We start from the raw sequence: 18,886 nt of genomic DNA on the forward strand, positions 1-18,886 counted from the left end.
AGTCACAGCCCAACAGTCAGAAGGACGCCTCGAGCTGGTCGTCAGGGTCGAATACCTGCGATGTGGAGATGTTTCCTCATTGCCTGGGCGGCAATCCTTGGCACTGTTTGTGTTGTTGTAGCTGTAGGTACCTGTGGTAAGTCTATCATGTAAGTGGCAAACCCGTATGTGCTTGGGTTGTAACACATGGTTGACTGGATGCGGGTAGGTCTGAAAACGGTTCCATGGTAACGGTGGTGGAGTTTTCACTACTTTATCGTCTTTCGTATATTTCCCCAGACTATATTCTAACCGCTGCATGCAGACATAATGAATTTACACTTGGCATTTCTTTTGTTTTCTTCTATAAATATCAGCAAAACTCCGTAAGATAGGTCCAACTTCTGTCTTTGCATTTCTTTTTCTCGTTGATATGTTGCATTACACTTCAAAACAAGTAATCGTCAAAACTCTTAGCAGTTATGTTGAAACAAATTCAAAGAATGCATGTAAGTGTACCTCAGTGAACCAACTGAATACATAACCATGCCTTCTAAGATACTGGTGACGCTGATGCTGCATATTATCTTACTGCCAAACATGTGACCACAATTCACCTTTATATATCACTGGTTGGACGAACATGATTTTAGTGCCAAACCGAAAGGTGAAAAACTAACACTTCAAGACTTCCATGCAAACGTTAACGCTATGGAAATAGTGGGATTGTAGGACCAATAATAGAGCCATGATGAAGAACGATTATTTTGTTGCATGCTTTTGAAAAATATCATCTATATTCAACCGACGACGGGTTTAATGTATTATATTAAGGTTAGTACCGTCCTTATTCTACTTTCTGTTTTGTATCCACTTTAGGTTTAGTACATTTCCTATTCTACTCCGAGAAGAACTGAGCTGTTGACTTGACGCTTATTATGAATACGATGTGATTCAAGTACCGGGAAAGTGACCCCATTGGCCACGCGTAAGAGGAAGTATTAAGCCACACTTAGAGATGTAGTATACATTGATGCTGTAAGTATTCTATCATTGCGACATGGCATCCATATCAGTAATGTACACATTATGTGCGTTTGTTATGGCTTCAGGAGGCAAAGATGGAGCCTCCAACGGTAAGTATGTAGTCTTTATGTACTGACAATTTACTTCACCGCATATGTTTCCTCCCGTTCGAAAAACTGGACACCAGTACAGAGGAGATTTCATTTTATTTCAAACATTTATTGTCAGAAAGAGACTATCTTGATTTTTCTTACGTTCAAGGTATCCATATATTTAATTACATTTCATCTATATTTAGGTAAATAAAGGGCTGGACAAAAGAAAGCTTAAATCCATGCATGTTTGTAGTTATAAAGACACAGTCGATGGTGATGTAATTGATACATTTATGAGAGAGTTGTGTAGTTTATACATGTTTAGAACCTATGAGTTACTGTTTAACGTTATAACGACTGACTGGTTGTATTGAGAAGGGAGGGGGTGAAAGCAGTCATAGGATAGAGAGATTGCACGAGAGAAGAAAGTAACATAGAAAGAGCGGGAGAAATGAAAGATGATCTAAGACGACACCCTATCCATCTGAATAACCACATCTGCCCAAGTTGTTTTTTTTGTATCTCAGTACGTTGCAATATCTCAGTTATATGACGGTGGCATGTATACTACAAACAACAAATATGGGAACACCCTAAAATTTGATAGTCATATATAAACTGAAATGTGGTGAGGTCATTTATACTCTAAGGTAAATGCAACTTTTTGTGTGCTTAATAAGCACTTTAAACGACATGTTGGAACACGCAGTGAAGCAACTGATTCAATATTCGTTGAGTTTGAGTGAAGTGAAGATTGCTAAAAACAGAGAAAAACAAGGGTGCTGAAACACACCAGCACTATGTTTGATTCAAACGCCTAAACAGCCTAGTGCATGTGGAAGACAGACTTCCCGTGCATCTTGTGGCAACTGGGCACAGGCAGTTGTGAATCGGTTCCGAAGGGCTTGGACCATAACATATCGGTCATCTGCCTTTGATGCTTTTCTGGGTATTCCAGAGCGAGGTCTGTCCTTTACTCTGCCAGTGGCCTGGAACCTCCCTCAGTCTGTGAATGACAGAGGGAGACACCCTAAGATGGAGAGCAACACTTCTTATGGATTCACCATCCTGTAACCATTCAATGGTCCTCCTTCTGTTGTGGGCGCTTAACAGTTTGTGCTGTGGCATGTTGAAGACGATGTGAGGCTTCAATACTGTCTGTAGCTTCTTTTAGAGGAAACGTTGCCACAAGCTTCATGAAGTCTGTCTTCCACATGCACTGGGCTGCTGTGTTTGGGCGTTTGAATCAAACATGGTGCTGGTGTGTTTCAGCATACTTGTTTTTCATTTCACTCAAACTCAGCGAATATTGAATCAGTTGCTTCGCTGCATGTTCTAACATGTCGTTTAAAGTTGCATTTACCTTAGAGCATAAATGACCTCACCACGTTTCTGTTTACATATGACGATCAAATTTTAGGGTGTTCCCATATTTTTTGTTTGTAGTATATATCATGGAGTCTTGACCAGATAATCCAATTATAGATATTTAGCAACTGTCTGTGACGTTGGGGTGCAATATTTGTTTGTTTGTTTATTTGTTGGTTGTTTAACCCCGTACTCAGCAATGTTCCAGCTGTATGGCGGCGGTGGAGTGCAGTGGCATGCAATGAACCGTGTCATCACTATAATCAAAGTAATCCCATCCAGGGCCCACTTGCACAGAACGATCTTAGCGCTACAATTATTGTAATTCCTTAAGATCGCGATCTTAGGCTTCGGTTACAATCGCCATCTACTTGCACAAAGCAATTGTAGGCTAAGATCATTGTAAGTTACAATCGAAACTTACAATTGGTCCAGACCAATTGTAAGGAGCTAAGATCATTTTAGTCATTTTAGAAATGGCATTCAAATTAGTGTCTGTTTCACGCAAATAATCAGCTTTACGTTTGGAGATTGCATTTATATTGCATAAAACTGTGTGGTTCGCCTCGACACTTCAACAACACGGAGAATGCACAACCGATTTAACGTCGGATGCATTCTTATTTACTGTTGTGAAACACATAACTATCGAGTCGATATCACAAAGTACTATTCCCACCCGATTCAATGTTGGAATAAGTGTGAAACAACATACCTTCTTGATAATCCAGGAAAGGATAATAGTGAATGGTGTCCGCGTGCGATTAACAATGGCCGTGACCTTTTCATTAACTCAAGAGCAGATAATTTTACTTTATACGCAAGATGGGAGTGGTTTCCCTTGGCATATGCCGTTGCCGTACAGTCTGTCATGCCCATTGCAGAGTTCAACATACTGATATCTCTTTTCGGTCATGGAGTGATTTTGTCTTAGTTTATCATTAAAGTAATCTACAAGTAGATACAAGTTAACGTGCAAAATCAAGTTTCTTTCTCATCCATAAATCTAAATTTGATTATGGAATTTAGATATATATACAAGTAGTCATTCAATAGGGATATACACATGATGAGGCATTAAAGATATTTATCAACGCAATAGGGTTAAATAATTAATATACTGTGAATACGTATTTAATAACTACTCTCTTGAAATATTATTTAATACACGTATTTCCCTGCCATGCATTCTTTACAACACTTCTGTAGCCATTATTTTATTGTATTATATTCTAGGATATATTTAGGATTTTACAACCACCCCCAACCCCACCGCCACCAACAGCTGCGTTTTAAACAATGTCTCATTGACAACCATTGGCAAATCATACATTTAGGTGTTATATCATAAGGAAATACCGTTTATATTTGTTATTTTAAGTTCCATAATTAAGTCACTAAATCTAGATTCAAATTTATTCATGTATTTTTTCGTATTTCAGTATTTTCATAAAACATGGGTAGGTATTTCTGTGGTTGCAATATCACATTCTCAGTTCATAAATCAAGACAGTTAGAATGTAGAAAAATATATGCTATCGTCCACGTAATCGGTTCCTTCTAAGATTTCTGGGACTTTTTCATGAAAATTCTGCAAGGTGCGATTGAGGGAGGTATGTTTTGTGTGCTGGGACCAGTATCACTTTTTATTTGCGAAGCATGCTATGCGCACTTTCAGACAACTGTAGACGGGAGTCGAGTTTAAGAAATTCGTACCTCCACCGTTGAAGGGTTCGATCTTAGCTAACTTCGCGATCTTAAATACATGCCGTCTTACAATCGCTCTAAGATCGGCTTTGTGCAAGTGGATTAGGGCAATTGTATGGTGATTTTAAAGTTGATTGTAAGGCCCTAACATTGATTGTAACTAAGATTGCTCTGTGCAAGTGGGCCCAGATCTGCAATAAAGAAGTTGACATCCATAAATCTTGCTTTTCTTTGTATCTCTGTTGTCTCGCTCTAGATACTTCCCGCCTTATGTACACACACGCACGTACATACAATACACAGTGCGGCGTTAAGAAGCAAACGTGCACATGGCATACAGTGAAATCTTTGTTATCCAGACGGCACCTACCCCGGCAACAGCATCACAGTGTGCACATCCAAGTCAGCCACCATATCCACGGGTAGAAAAAGGCCAAAATCTCAAATATGGGTTTACGGAACTACGGAGTCAATGTGCAAACTGTTTTGGCGTATTGCTTGTTAATCATGTTCACCATTTAACTTGAGGGGGCATGTGATATTGTGATATTGTGATATTGTGATGTTGTGATATTGTGATATTGTGATGTTGTGATATTGCCACCCCGATGTAATACAATGAGCCACGATTGTAGTCATTGTGACTCAAGATGTACTCAGGACACCATACAAGTAGATGAGGGCGTGTCACTTTTGCAAGCCCAAAATAGACCACAGATGTTAGTGATATCACGAAACGGAACTGTCCTATCAGCGAGAAACGAGCGGAAACTCCCATTTGTGTGAGATAACGATATGCAGCTTGTAACTACGTTTGTCCCTGTGAAGTAAGTACAGTTAGGAATTACTGCAACGGTGTACAAAGTGTTTATACGTTCATCAACACAAAACTCCGACGTGATAAAGTTAAGTTTCATATTTATGGCGAGAATTTATGGATGTCAACGTCTCTTTTTTAGTTCTTACTCCTCCCCCATGTTCACCATGTGAACAAAAGGCTAGGATACTGAGAGCTGTATATGTATATGTAAAACGACACAGTGATGAGATATGAGGGGAAGCCAGTAGTGATAATTAGATTAACAGGTCAAGTTGTAAATTGTTAGGTGATTGCATGGTCCTGTGCCACATTGGTGACAGAACCTGTCATATATACGCGCAACTTCAAAATGATCGTATTTAACAGCGGCACAGTATGACGTTTACGTCATATAGCAACGTCTGATGTATGTCCATGTAGAAAGTGAACGCCGTTATAGGTGTCTCAAGCATGACAGTGTTGGAATATTACTACGTGTGGCCTAAAACCACTTCATTATATAACAAGTTTAAGAATTGATGACATTGACTATCATTTCTACATCAACTGCCTACATAAACTCAATACTTTGTTGTATCTGAGCTGTAAGTGAATACACCGAACTCATGATGCGCTTTCCTAAACTATTCATGCTTCACTGCGGCATGGTATCTCAGTGGGCTAGCACTATAAAACAAGCTTCAGTCTGGGCTAGTACAAGCAGCCACACATACACATACACACGCATGCACGTCGTCATATGAGCGACATATTCTCAAGCACGACGTTAAACCCAATTTCACCTCACCTCACCTTTCCTAAACTGCTGGCAGCAGCAATCAACAATCCTGCCATATCTATAGCTACTATAGTTATCTTGAAGTGGGTTTGAATCCCATATTTGATCTGATTGTAATCCTTGGCCTGAAGCCTTAGTCTCAAGTACTTCATCCATCCCTTCAACCATGAACCCTATGAAGCGAAATGACTGAAATTGGGCCTAGTTCTCGTCTTTTCCGTCGTCCTTTTTCATGCAGGAGCACTCATCTGTGTTTCAGAAAGTTTTATATATTTGATTTGTTTTCAATCTGACATCCCATGTCACTTTGAAAATATCATTTTGTTGGCACATTTAGACAATTTTCAGATAATACTTTAAGCATAAAAAGGATATTTGACACTGGATTATCATAATAACCAATCTAAGTCGAAAATTAGGCTTTAAGTTAATATAAAGTATTATATTTCTCAACTAAGCAGCTACTGAATGTTGGATGTAAAATGATCAGATAAGATATAGAAATGTTCATTTATGGTTGACACACAATAAAAATAACACAAAAAATAACATTCATTAATTTAACATGACGTGGAAATTAACAAACAGCTGAGATCAGTAACATATAAGTATTGTAAATTCGATGTAAATTCATATACATTTTCACAAATTCGAAATCAGAATTCGAATGTAACCAAATCGTACGCTTCCCAATCAGTTTTACGCAAACCAATATCATAATATAGAGAAGACATACTCAACAAATTCAAGAACCACCCCGATTATCAATATTTTGGTATCTAATAGTTCATATTATATCTATCATATGATCCATATAATACTTAAATATTGAATACTCATTTATTTTGTTGAGTATGTACAAATCAGAAGCTAATGAAAGACAACAATATCAAATTAGTTTTTCAGAAAGCAGTATCAACTATAAACGCATATTGTTGTGGTTATTGGATGTTTCAGTGGACACAATATGACGCACTGCATTTTAAATAGTAAATTATAATGAATAGCTCAGAGCAACTAAACAATTCAGGCAATATATGTGTCACATCACTCTGACGATTTGCTCTTGCAAAGTGACAAACACCAGCAGTGTGCGAAATAGTTTCCATATTTTGCTAGCCAGTCAGGCTAGCTATGCCTGAAAGTTACTAGCTCACAAAATGATTGCCCGAAATTTGAATTGTAGAAACTAGGCAAATGACAAAAAGATAGTATCGGTATGACACGGGTTTCATCGTTAGGCTGCTAATATGATGAACAGTTTTATACGGTCATAATCCCGCATGATTTAAAAGTGTATTATAACTTAACAAGTCGGTGAGAGTGATATATTTACAAAATGACCCCATAAACATTCACTAGCCAGTCGGGCCAGAGATTTACTGGCCCGCCTGGATATTTACTAGCCACGGGCTATTTCGAACACTGAGCACCAGGTTGAACATCCATAAATGCAATGATCATATTTCCTCGAAGTTGGCAACTTTCAGCAAGTATAGTTGATAAACTAGTGTCCAAAAGAAACGATACCACGTGTTTCAAAGATCACTAAACTAAAACAAAACAACATAGACATTTCAAATTGATATCTTTCATTAGATAAATGATTTTACTGCATGTGTACAAAAAGTCATGGCAATCTAAGATTTACAATCATTAACACAGGGCTTTAAACGAAGTGTGGTGCCCCAAATTGAAATTTCATGTTAGCACAGTGGAGGAGGCTAGTGAGGGTAGTCTCTGAACACAGTCTGAACGCCCCTTTAGTACCGGGTATGTCCACCAGCAGCTGCGATACATGTCATGACACGCCTCCGAGCTGATGACGTCAAACGTCGGATGACGTTAGGGGTGATTCGCTGCCACTCATCCTGGAGACAATGTTCCAATTGTTGGAGGTTGGCTGGGGGCGCAGGGCGTTTTCTGATTTTCCTATTGAGGTGATCCCATATGTGCTCAATGGGATTCAAATCCGGTGAACACGCTGGCCATGGCAAAACCTGTATGTTGGCGTTGGCAAGGAAGTTCTGGGTCAATCTTGCCGTATGAGGCCTAGCGTTATCGTGACGGAACACGATTACTCCTGGATGCTGTTGGGCGAATGGCTGCACGAATGGTCGTAAAACCTTATCCTGGTAACGCTGTGCATCCAGGTTCCCCCGAATAATGACGAGCCTCGTTTTCACATCACCGCAGATACCTCCCCACACCATTACACCTTCGCCTCCAAATGCATGGACTTGCTGGATGCAGTTCGGTGCCAAACGTTCACGAACTCTTCGGTATACTCGCTGCCGACCATCGTTCTTGTAAAGGCAAAACCGGCTTTCGTCCGAAAACAAGACACGTGCCCAGTTTCGACGTTGCCACCGCCGAACACGCCTGGCCCATATCAATCGGTTGACTCTGTTTTGACGTGTCAGGTAGACTCCGCGGTAGGGGCGACGTGCACGGATACCATGTGCCTGCAGTCTCCTGTAGATGTCCTGATCCGGTGTCCCAGTCCCGTCGCCGCCGTTAACGTCGCGGGAACGAAGCGGTTACGTAGGTGAAGTAACCGGATGTGGTTGTCTTGAATAGGCGTGGTCACCCGGGGTCTCCCGCTTCTCGGCCTGCCTGTTGTTCGGCCTGTTTGAAGCAACCGTCGCATTAACCTGGTAACGGTTATGCGCGCGCATCCAAACGTTCTTGCTATAGCGGCGTGTGATGCTCCCTGTCGGACCATTCCAACGGCTTTTTCTCTCTCGATCGCTGTCAAACGTGCCATTTCTTTTGTGTGCTTTTTACTGCTGTGGGCACAACGTGTCGGACCAGCGGTTTTATACAGTTCATCTGCACGTGCATTTCGTGCCACACGACTTAACGTCATTTTGAGTATTCGTGCGATTGCTTCTTAAGTGAATAAATGTTAGCGGTTTTTTCGATCGAATACGTTTGGATAGGAACGTGGGATACACAGAAATGTGTTTTTTCTCCAAAAAGTATCATTAATTTAAAAATATTGAAAAAAATATTTGGTATCGTTTCTTTTGGACATGAGTTTATTACATGTTTTAATAAACTATACAACATAAAAGGGAATCAAAGAATGACTTTGTGCTCACAGTGCAGTTCATGAACAGGGGAGCACAATCTGTGGTTTACACAGAATCTTCCACCCTGACTGTTGCTATGACAACACATACTTAGTCTACCAGCTCGACAACTTAATTAATGATATTATACTGGAAGCAGCTTCCAGAAATAATTTCAGCTTCCAGAAGATAACTTTCCCCTGTACGATAATCCAATGTGCATAGCAGATTGACTGCAATACTATATGTTCGGGTTTCAATATAGACATGTCAATTTCTACTGGGATACATCCTTACAGGAATCTTCGGTCTACTCATTGTGGACATTTTTATGTTCAAAATTATTCAGACGGCAATCTGAGTAAGCATATCATTGTATCCAAAATATACTCTGCTAAATATGTACTCTTCAAAAAAAGAAACTTGACATGCTGTTTTGGAGTTTCCTTACTGAGTGCATATAACTGATTCAAACATGACATCAATACTCAGTTATAGTAAAATCATCACATTTCATGATTATCAAGAAAGTGTTTGGTAAAAAGACAGAGGGCTATTAAAGCCACTTGGTCGGAGTAAAATGAACATGAGCATCAATAACAGCTTGGCAGCGGTGACCCATAGAAGAAAGGAGATGCCGAATGCTGTCTTGAGGAATGTTTTGATACACTTGCTGAAGTGCTGTGTGCAGTTTTTGTAGTGTTTGAGGTTGCGGATTACGCTGGCGCAAGCGTCGTTGAAGAGTTTCCCATAGACGTTCAATGTGAGACATATCCGGTGATCGAGAAGGCCAAGGTTAAAACTGAACATTGTTGTTTTGGAGGAAGAACTGTCAAACACGTGCAACGTGAGGTCGAGCATTATCATGCTCCAAATATCACGTTGATGTAGGGAACGACGTGACCTTGAACTGGTCTTCTGGCAAAAAGTCTGGCGTTCCATCCCCTATAGCGCACTGTCTGGTCCGAGATTCGGAGCAGTCCAGGGATTTGGATTGTTGTGGCCGTGGTGTTTGAACGGAAATGTCTCAGCCGGATGAAGCGATCCTGGCCGGTCGTGGTAACTCCAGGTCGACCTGACCTTGGTCTGTCATTAATACTCCTAGTATGTTTGTATCGAGTGCATAGGTTTGAGATGGTCAGTCTGGACACGCTGAAGTGCCTCTGCCACACCATGCTGGGATGTCCGCCCTTGTAAACGGCCGACGGCCTTGTGTCGTTGAGCTTCTGTTAGTCTTCTCATTCTCTTGTCATCTATAGTGGCTTAAAGCAATGCATGTGGAGTACCATTGATGTGGCTACAGTCATAGGCTTCAGCTCAGGGTGATAAACAAGTTCATGATGCTCGTACAGTCCATGTAGGGTACGATTTAGCGATTCACTATAGACGTGAGTATATGGTTACGTGTTTGTTAAACGTTTCATTTTTCGTCATCTGTTCTTGCCATCTTCTATGGCAGCCATGAAAGTCCAGAACTGCCTGGCGTCTTCGCTTCCAGTCTTCACCCACTCTTCTATCGCAGACGTTGACCAAGAGCATCGCATAAATCTTAGGTCTGGGGACCTTGAGGATCAGGACAGTACCTGGATGTGGTTCCTTCGTTGTCGGTCAAGGCGTGTGACGTTGTAGTGTTGGGAAACTAATATTGCATAATATGAAGGACATGTGGCTGAAGAAATGCATCAGTGTAATGTTGTGTCGTTCAACTGCATTCCTGCCATTGTAGTCCTGTTATTGCTGTAGCTGTAGGTACCTGACGTGAGTCTATCATGTAAGTGACAAACTCACATAAACCTTTCCTGTGCTGGTGTTGTAACACGTGGTCGACTATGTGGGTAGGTCACGTGTGACCCCTGTTTCTGAAAACGGTTCCATAGTAAAGGGAGTGGCGTTTGTGCGTCTTCGCTAATCTTTCGTATTTCTTATATTTCCCCCGGAATATATTCTGCCCGATGCATCCAGACATGATGAATTTACATTTGGTACTTCTATTTTGTATGAATATCAGCAAAATCTATCAGATAGGTCCAACGTTTGTTCTTGCATTTTTGTTTTGTTCTTATGTCGCATTACGCTTGAAAATAAGTAATCGTCAAAAATCTTAGCAGTTATATTCAAAGATTGCATGTGAGAGTACCGCACTTAACCAACTGGATACATAAACATGCTTCTTCAGATAATGATGACGCTGATGCCACATATTATCTTACGGCCAAGCGTGTGACCACAATCCACCTTTGTGTGTCTCTGGTTTGACCGACATTATCTTAATGCCAAAACGAAAGGTGAAAACGAACACTGCAAGACTTTCATGAAGACGTTAACGCCATGGAAATAGTGATATTGCAGGACTAATAATGGAGCCATAGGGAAGAACGATTATTATGTTGCATACTTTTGAAAACAATTTACGTCTGAGCATATTTTTACTTAAGTACGAAAAACTGGACACAAGTACAGAGCAGATTTTTTTTGTTATTTCTAACATTTATTGTCAGAAAGAGACTATCTTGATTTATTATTACTTTCAGTGTGTGCAATAAATTCAATTTTAACATTTATTGTCACAAAGAGACTGGCTTGATGTTTTCATATTTTCAAGGTGTCCAATATATTTAATTCCATTCCATCTTATTTAGGTAAATTAGGGGTGGGAAAGCATAACCCCATGTTTATTTGTAGTTGTACAGAGACAATCGATGGTGATGTAAGTGATATGGTTAACATACTCGTCGTTTGGTCCTTTAGTTACATTTGCAGTGTTTCATAGCCTAGTAACAGTTTGATAAGGTTTGCAAGTGTATACAATTTTCATGAGTATTGTTTTGTTCTTCGGTACTCTTGTTTCACAGTTGTGTTCATATTAAGAACTGTCTCATTATTGCTACTAATGACGTATATTATTTAAAGATATTACATGGGGGCTCACTACTCATCAACAATTTGGTTGTCATTGGTGTTTAAAGAGCATTCTTTTTGTTCACCGAAATTGTGTATATGTCATCGTCCAGAATAGAAGGTCAATGTTAGAAGTTATATAGTTGATGAAGTTATCTCAATTAAAGTTGTCTTCAATATTGTACTACCAATTAGGTAAACACCGGAAATCAGTAAACTTATAACAATGTCACGATCGAATGGTAGCTCCAACCGATGGCATAGTTTATATGAAAATCAGCATGCATGTTTAATGTGGAGCCGAACCCTTTGAGGTATCTGACAAGTCACTGGTCTTTATCAACCCGTGCTTGTGCTAAGATTCGACTATACATACAACTGTATATTCATTACGATTTGAGTGAGGTAAGTTAGTTACATTTAACTTGTGCCACTAATACTTGAAACTAAATTATTGTGTGTTATACCTTTCAGTCTTCAAGCTTGTCCCAAGAAGGGATATCAATAAATATCCTTCTCTCCCACGCCGTAATTCTACAAAACACGTCAAAGAGGGTCGCAACATTACATTTGTTTGCTCAGTCGACTGGGTGACAGATCCCATCGTATATTGGTACAGAGTAAACAGTACAGGATACGTTGCCTTTGTCCAATATTACAATGGTGTGTGCAGAGGAAACGTTACAGAAACGTCACTGGTGAAGTTACATGTTGGAAACACATCATGTGGAGATGAATCATATGAATTAAGGATACGAGATATTGACCAACAGTACGGCGGTGGATGGTATTGTGTGGTTAATCAGAAGTGGCAAAGTAGATATGTTGACCTCGAAGTGGACATTCATGATGGTAAGTACACATTCTTGTTACAATATCCTGACTAAATAAATGAGATTTCTGTCGGAATGTTTGCATTACCTGTTTAGTATAACTTCTTTAACCTTTCTATCCTCATGCTGTTCATCACTTGCTTGGCAACGGTGTTAGAACCTACACCGAAACGTCCCTATCACGTTAATGAAGAGGTTGTTCATCCATATTTTGTCATCCCTCCCCTGTTTAGTACATTTAGAAGTATGGCCGAGAGAGTAACAGCACACTACGCACTGTGTTATAGCCTTAAATATCTTGTGTCGTGATGTCTGAACATGTGAAGTATATATGTTTGAAGAGATAAGTACTTCTCGGAAACCTCGAGCACCTACCACCAGTATTCTGCAGACGACAGTTAGCAGACATGAGGCATCGTCAACCAAACCAACAGAAGCCGCAACAGAATACACAACAGAGAGAACAGATAACGAGTCGCCATCCAGAAACACCCTGGTTCCTCTGATTGGTGGAGCTGCTGGCGGCGGGATCGTCTTATTGATTCTCGTCATCACTGGATGTGCTCTTTACAGATCGAAGAGGGGGTCGAACCATCCAGATGGTAAATGTAGTGATGACTCTGTTTCTATGCATGCTTATCATAGGTATTACACTTATGTGAAAAGGAAAATTTAATAAATAACTGTTTAAAAATGTACAAAACTCTATGGACATCGGATCATGATTGGATCTTTCACAAATCGCCTGTCATGTTCGAGCATAATATTATAAACACATATATTGCATACGATGCAGTATAACAATGTAAGATCAATGAACTGGCGATTGCATTTACATATGGTAACTCAGTCCTCTCGTCTATTTCTTACAGATGGACAAGCGTCTACATATCCCAACAGGTAAGTAAAGTGAATGTATATACGAATGTTCCAATGGCTAAAAGGGTAGATATACTTCAATCTGTGTACTGTTCTCATTCTATTTTAACGAAGGTGAAGCTTTGTATGCTCCTATACTGGTAGATGTAAAAATGCATATTTGTATGAGTTTGTGTATGCGTGTGCGTGTGCGTGTGCCTGTGTGTGTATTTCGATATCACTGCTACAAACTTCCCCTGTTCCATATACCCTGTATAGACTGTAGAGATCCATATATCATGCATGTGATACTTTCTTCTTCAGCGCCGTTGAGCAAATACTTTTTGGAAAGTGGCGCTATATAAATTCATTATCTTTATCATTATGTTAACTCTTGTCTGTTTATATCCATAGTTTTGTAGCATGATACGGTGTCCATCATGTTTCTATATTTCCAGACAACCAGGAAATGCTGAGGCAGTTGGTAAGTACGACATACATGCAAGGACGTCACGTTCCATTAGCAGCCCCAGCATATCAAATCAAAAGTAGAACTAGGATTAAGCCATAGGGGAAAGACAAACAGCATCACTTGACAACGCATACAGTCACACGTTACAACGTTTACTCCACGGCAGTCTATGTCCATGTATTAAGACATTGGCAAGTGAGGATTGAAATTGTTAACTGTTATTGTTATCTATAACATAGCATATTTCAGAAAGGAAGCCATTCAAATGCATTTAGTAGACATTGTACACCATGTAATTGCAGTAATTCAGAAAATGAAACATATGTTCTCCGTTTCATCAAATCCATGATCGAATGGCCAGGATATTTGGAAGGTCAGGACGTTTTCTTTAATATGCATAAACGTATCTATAAATCATCATATATATTTCTTTCTTTATGTAGTGGAACAATGGGTAAGTATAATTGCTTTAAGCCGCGTCAGCAGTTTTTCAGCTATTTCCGGACTGTGATGTACAGCTGAATGTAAACACGAGTTTCATGTTTCTCCCCATTCCTCCACAACATCAAGTCTTACAATCAGCTATTGTTACAGTGATGGAAGAAAATCCCTTGTACAGCAGCAGTGGCCCGGGAAATGATGACTACGCACAGATAGACTGTCGAGAATCTGCATCTCCATCTCACGGTTGGTGTGTTTTCTTTACATCTGACAACGTGAGCGTATCAATAAAAAGTATGCCAACATGTTTCATGAATGAAACCCATGAAAGTTCGGGTTAGAATATTGATCTTCAGTAACACATGCTTGTCGTAAGCGGCGACTAACGGATCGGGTGGTCAGTTTGCTGACTTGGTTGACACATGTCATAGGTTCCCAATTGCGCAGATCGATGCTCATGCTGTTGGTAACTGGATTGTCTGGTCCAGACTCGATTATTTACAGATCGCCGCCATATAGCTGGAATATTGCTGAGTGCGGCGTAAAACTAAACTCACTCATGAATGTGAGAGGACACGCGGACATGACAAAGGACTTGAGGCAAATTGAAGATGCCCAAATCCACACTCGGGCAATCAAACAACTGATTAATAAATGTTCACCTTATGTGAGCCGGTTTTAGGGAGCTTCTGTGTAACTACATGTATTACTGGGTTCACATTGTTTGATTCATTATGTAAGTTCATAGTCCCTGTATCAGTTGCTGATGATGTTGTTATTGCATCTGAATACAGAGAAGGGAGAAACCAGTATGGTGAAGACTCAGCCTAACCCCGATGACTGTCAAGCTGGTCCGGACATTGGAGATATCTATGCTGTACCTGACAAATCCAAGAAGTCTGCAGCAGAGGGTACGTTTCCTCCGTCACCGTGTCTTCAATGCTATTTGTTTCTATTTCTTATGTGTCTTGTTTTGCGAGCACTAAGTCTGTGCTCATGGGTTTATTTCGTCTGCATCATCCTGGCATTCCTCCAAAAATGGTTTGACTAAAGTACTGTGCACGGCATCTTGACACACAGCTCCATCTCTCTGTAGTTTATGTCCACATGAATAGGAACATCTAAGTCAACACTAGACATCTGTGTCAGCCTCAGTATGGGAGACGTTTTCACATTTATTACGAAAGTGCTGATGTACATCCACTATGGGTTGCTACACAGTGTTAAACCTAGTTCACATTGCCAAACCTAGTTCACATTGCAAATCAAAGAAGCATTACATCTAGTTCACATTGTGTCAGATAGTTTCTATGTTGAGATTCCGGGTAAGAAGAAGCATCACCCTGGGTACATATAGACATAAGTTCAAAGTGTTTGTATCATTTGCTGATGATGTTGGTAAGCATATTGTGTCATATCAGATTCTGAATGAAAGAATAATATATCTGACTACAGGGAAGGGAGAAGCCAGCGAGGTGAAGAATCAACCTAACCTCGATGACAGAAACCTGAATCAGCCTGGCCTGGACAGTGGAGATACGTATGCCGTACCTGACAAATCCAAGAAGTCAGCAGCCGAGGGTACGTGTGGTGTATGTAGAGCATGTGGTGTATATATAGAGTATGTGGTGTATGTATATAGAGTATGTGGTGTATGTGGTGTATGTAGAGTATGTGGTGTATATGTATAGTATGTGGTGTAGAGTAGAGTATGTGGTGTATATGTAGAGTATGTGGTGTATGTAGAGTATGTGGTGTATGTAGAGTATGTATGTGGTGTATATGTATATAGAGTATGTGGTGTGTATGTAGAGTATGTGGTGTATATATAGAGTATGTGGTGTATATAGAGTATAGAGTATGTGTGTGTATATAGAGTATGTGGTGTATGTAGAGTATGTGGTGTATGTATATGAGTATGTATAGAGTATGTGGTGTATGTAGTATGTGGTGTATGTAGAGTATGTGTGTATGTAGAGTATGTGGTGTATGGTGTATGTAGTGTATGTGGTATATGTATAGAGTATGTGGTGTATATGTGTAGAGTATGTGGTGTATGTAGAGTATGTGGTGTATATATAGAGTTTGTGGTGTATGTAGAGCATATGGTGTATATATAGAGTATGTGGTGTATGTAGAGTATGTGGTGTATGTAGAATATGTGGTGTGTGTATGTAGTAGTATGTGGTGTATGTAGAGTATGTAGGTATGTGGTGTATGTAGAGAGTATGTGGTGTATATAGAGTATGTGGTGTATGTAGAGTATGTGGTGTATGTAGAGTATGTGGTGTATATATGTATGTGGTGTATGTGTGGTGTATGTAGAATATGTGTGGTGTATGTAGAGTATGTGGTGTATGTGTGGTGTATATATGTATGTGGTGTATAGAGTATGTGGTGTATGTAGAGTATATGTGGTGTATGTAGAATATGTGGTGTATATGAATATGTGGTGTATGTAGAGTATGGTGTGTATGTAGAGTATGTGGTGTATGTAGAGTATGTGGTGTATATATAGAGTATGTGGTGTATATGTGTATGTGGTGTATGTGGTGTATGTAGAGTATATGTGGTGTATATATAGAGTATGTGTGGTGTATATATGAGTATGTATGTGGTGTATGTATAGTATGTGTGTGTGTATGTGTGGTGTATATGTATATGTGAGTATGTATGTGTGGTGTATGTAGGTATATGTGGTGTATGTGGAATATGTGGTGTATGTAGAGTATGTGGTGTATATATAGAGTATGTGGTGTATGTAGAGCATATGGTGTATATATAGAGTATGTGGTGTATGTAGAGTATGTGGTGTATATGTAGAGTATGTGGTGTATGTAGAGTATGTGGTGTATATATAGAGTATGTGGTGTATGTAGAGTATGTGGTGTATGTACAGAGTATGTGGTGTATATGTAGAGTATGTGGTGTATGTAGAGTATGTGGTGTAGTGGTGTGTAGTGTATGTGGTGTATGTAGAGTATGTGGTGTATGTAGAGCATATGGTGTATATATAGAGTATGTGGTGTATGTAGAGCATATGGTGTATATATAGAGTATGTGGTGTATGTAGAGTATGTGGTGTATGTAGAATATGTGGTGTATGTAGAGTATGAGCTGTATGAGTTGTTGAAGTACTGGTATTACAGCTCTGATGAGACTCATGTTTTGTTGCAGATGTGGAGGATGTGTACAGTCAAGTGCAGAAGCCGAAAAAGTGATTCAAGTGGATTGAGAAGCTCACGTTAAAGTAGTTTTTCCGGTGCTGATACTTTAAAAAACATCCGTTACATCAACCAGGTCCTGGATGTTGAGTACATCTGTTGTTTTCTTTTAAATAAGTGTTAGCGATGGTACGAACGGAAGATTAAAGTCTGATGCGGAACATTTTGGACTGGCTTTAATTAATACAACATCCACTCAATGATGCAGATCTTTGTAATTATCGGTCTATGTCCCCTATAACATACATAGTTGCTTTTTCATTTCACAAATTACCTTCGTTTTTGGGGGGTTTGTTCTTATATTTTATGCCTTAGTATATTCTTTTGTGTTTTCAGGATAATTTGTTTGTTGTTTAATACTACAGTCAGCATTATTCAAATCGTAGTCCATCTCTGTGTCACTAAATGCGTCTGTACCAGACTCCCTGTTATTGCTGATTTGATCCTGGGGACCTGTTTTCGTTATGTTTAAATTAATCGTGAATATCATGTCCTTTTTATGCCTCGTGCATGTTAATCTGTTGATTTGAACCTTTTGTTACTATACTGTTACACAAGTAGATTATGCTCCCGAAATATACGTCCAAAACATTTAGTGTCTAGCTATAGCCGTATAACAAAGTAACACAGTGCGAACACGGTACAACCGGTAGTAAGCAGGGCCATAGGGGTAAGAGGGGAAATGTCAAAGTTTACCTTATTTTCACAGCAGTTATTCCAGCATTCCTTCACTCGACAAGGTGTACTGAGTATGTGAATCCCTTTGTGTGTTGGATCATGAGTCTCATTATCATGTCACAAACGTGTTTAATGGTGGACAGATCAGGGTGCTGTTGTATAAAACAACCTTAGCGCTAACACTACCTTAAGTCTATGTTGAGGTATGGTCACCTTAGCGCTAACACTACCTTAAGTCTATGTTAAGGTATGGTTACCTTAGCGCTAACACTACCTTAAGTCTATGTTGAGGTATGGTCACCTTAGCGCTAAGATGGCTTTGTACAACAACACCCAGAACTCATGCTATGGCATTCTGTGTACCTTGTGCTGCTAGCTGGAGGTGAACATTGCCCATGTGTGGATTAGTAAGAGAGTATTTGTTTTGAACTACAAACTTCCAATCACACGCCTTAAGAAACTGACAACAACTGATGGCGCAATGTTTTCCCTTTGGTACACTCTGGTAACACCTCCTTTCATTGTATGGTTTGGTTTGGTTTGGATCTTGTCGAACGTCGCACTCAGCAATGTTCCAGTTGTATGGTGGCGGTCTGTATATGATCGACCAGACAATCCAGTGATCAATAGCATGA

The 18,886-nt window shown here is 39.8% G+C and overlaps 1 protein-coding gene across 2 annotated transcripts; it reads left to right on the plus strand.

Annotated features, from left to right (window-relative positions):
- Nucleotides 1–723: 723 nt before the first annotated feature.
- Nucleotides 724–18,886, plus strand: LOC124286113. 2 transcript variants are annotated; one of them, XM_046722452.1, is made up of 9 exons: nucleotides 745–1,115; nucleotides 12,220–12,597; nucleotides 12,920–13,180; nucleotides 13,451–13,478; nucleotides 13,895–13,920; nucleotides 14,503–14,595; nucleotides 15,144–15,260; nucleotides 15,805–15,930; nucleotides 17,527–18,886. In XM_046722452.1, the coding sequence occupies exons 1-9, from the start codon at nucleotides 1,040–1,042 to the stop codon at nucleotides 17,568–17,570; spliced, it is 1,149 nt and encodes a 382-aa protein (XP_046578408.1). In that variant the 5' UTR covers nucleotides 745–1,039; the 3' UTR covers nucleotides 17,571–18,886. The 2 variants fall into 2 exon arrangements, with proteins under 2 accessions (XP_046578409.1, XP_046578408.1); XM_046722453.1 differs by lacking the exon at nucleotides 15,805–15,930 and having other exon boundaries at nucleotides 724–1,115.

Source organism: Haliotis rubra, unplaced genomic scaffold, assembly GCF_003918875.1.
Source record: "Haliotis rubra isolate DU_JTF1 unplaced genomic scaffold, ASM391887v1 Scf376, whole genome shotgun sequence".
Taxonomy (NCBI): domain Eukaryota; kingdom Metazoa; phylum Mollusca; class Gastropoda; order Lepetellida; family Haliotidae; genus Haliotis; species Haliotis rubra.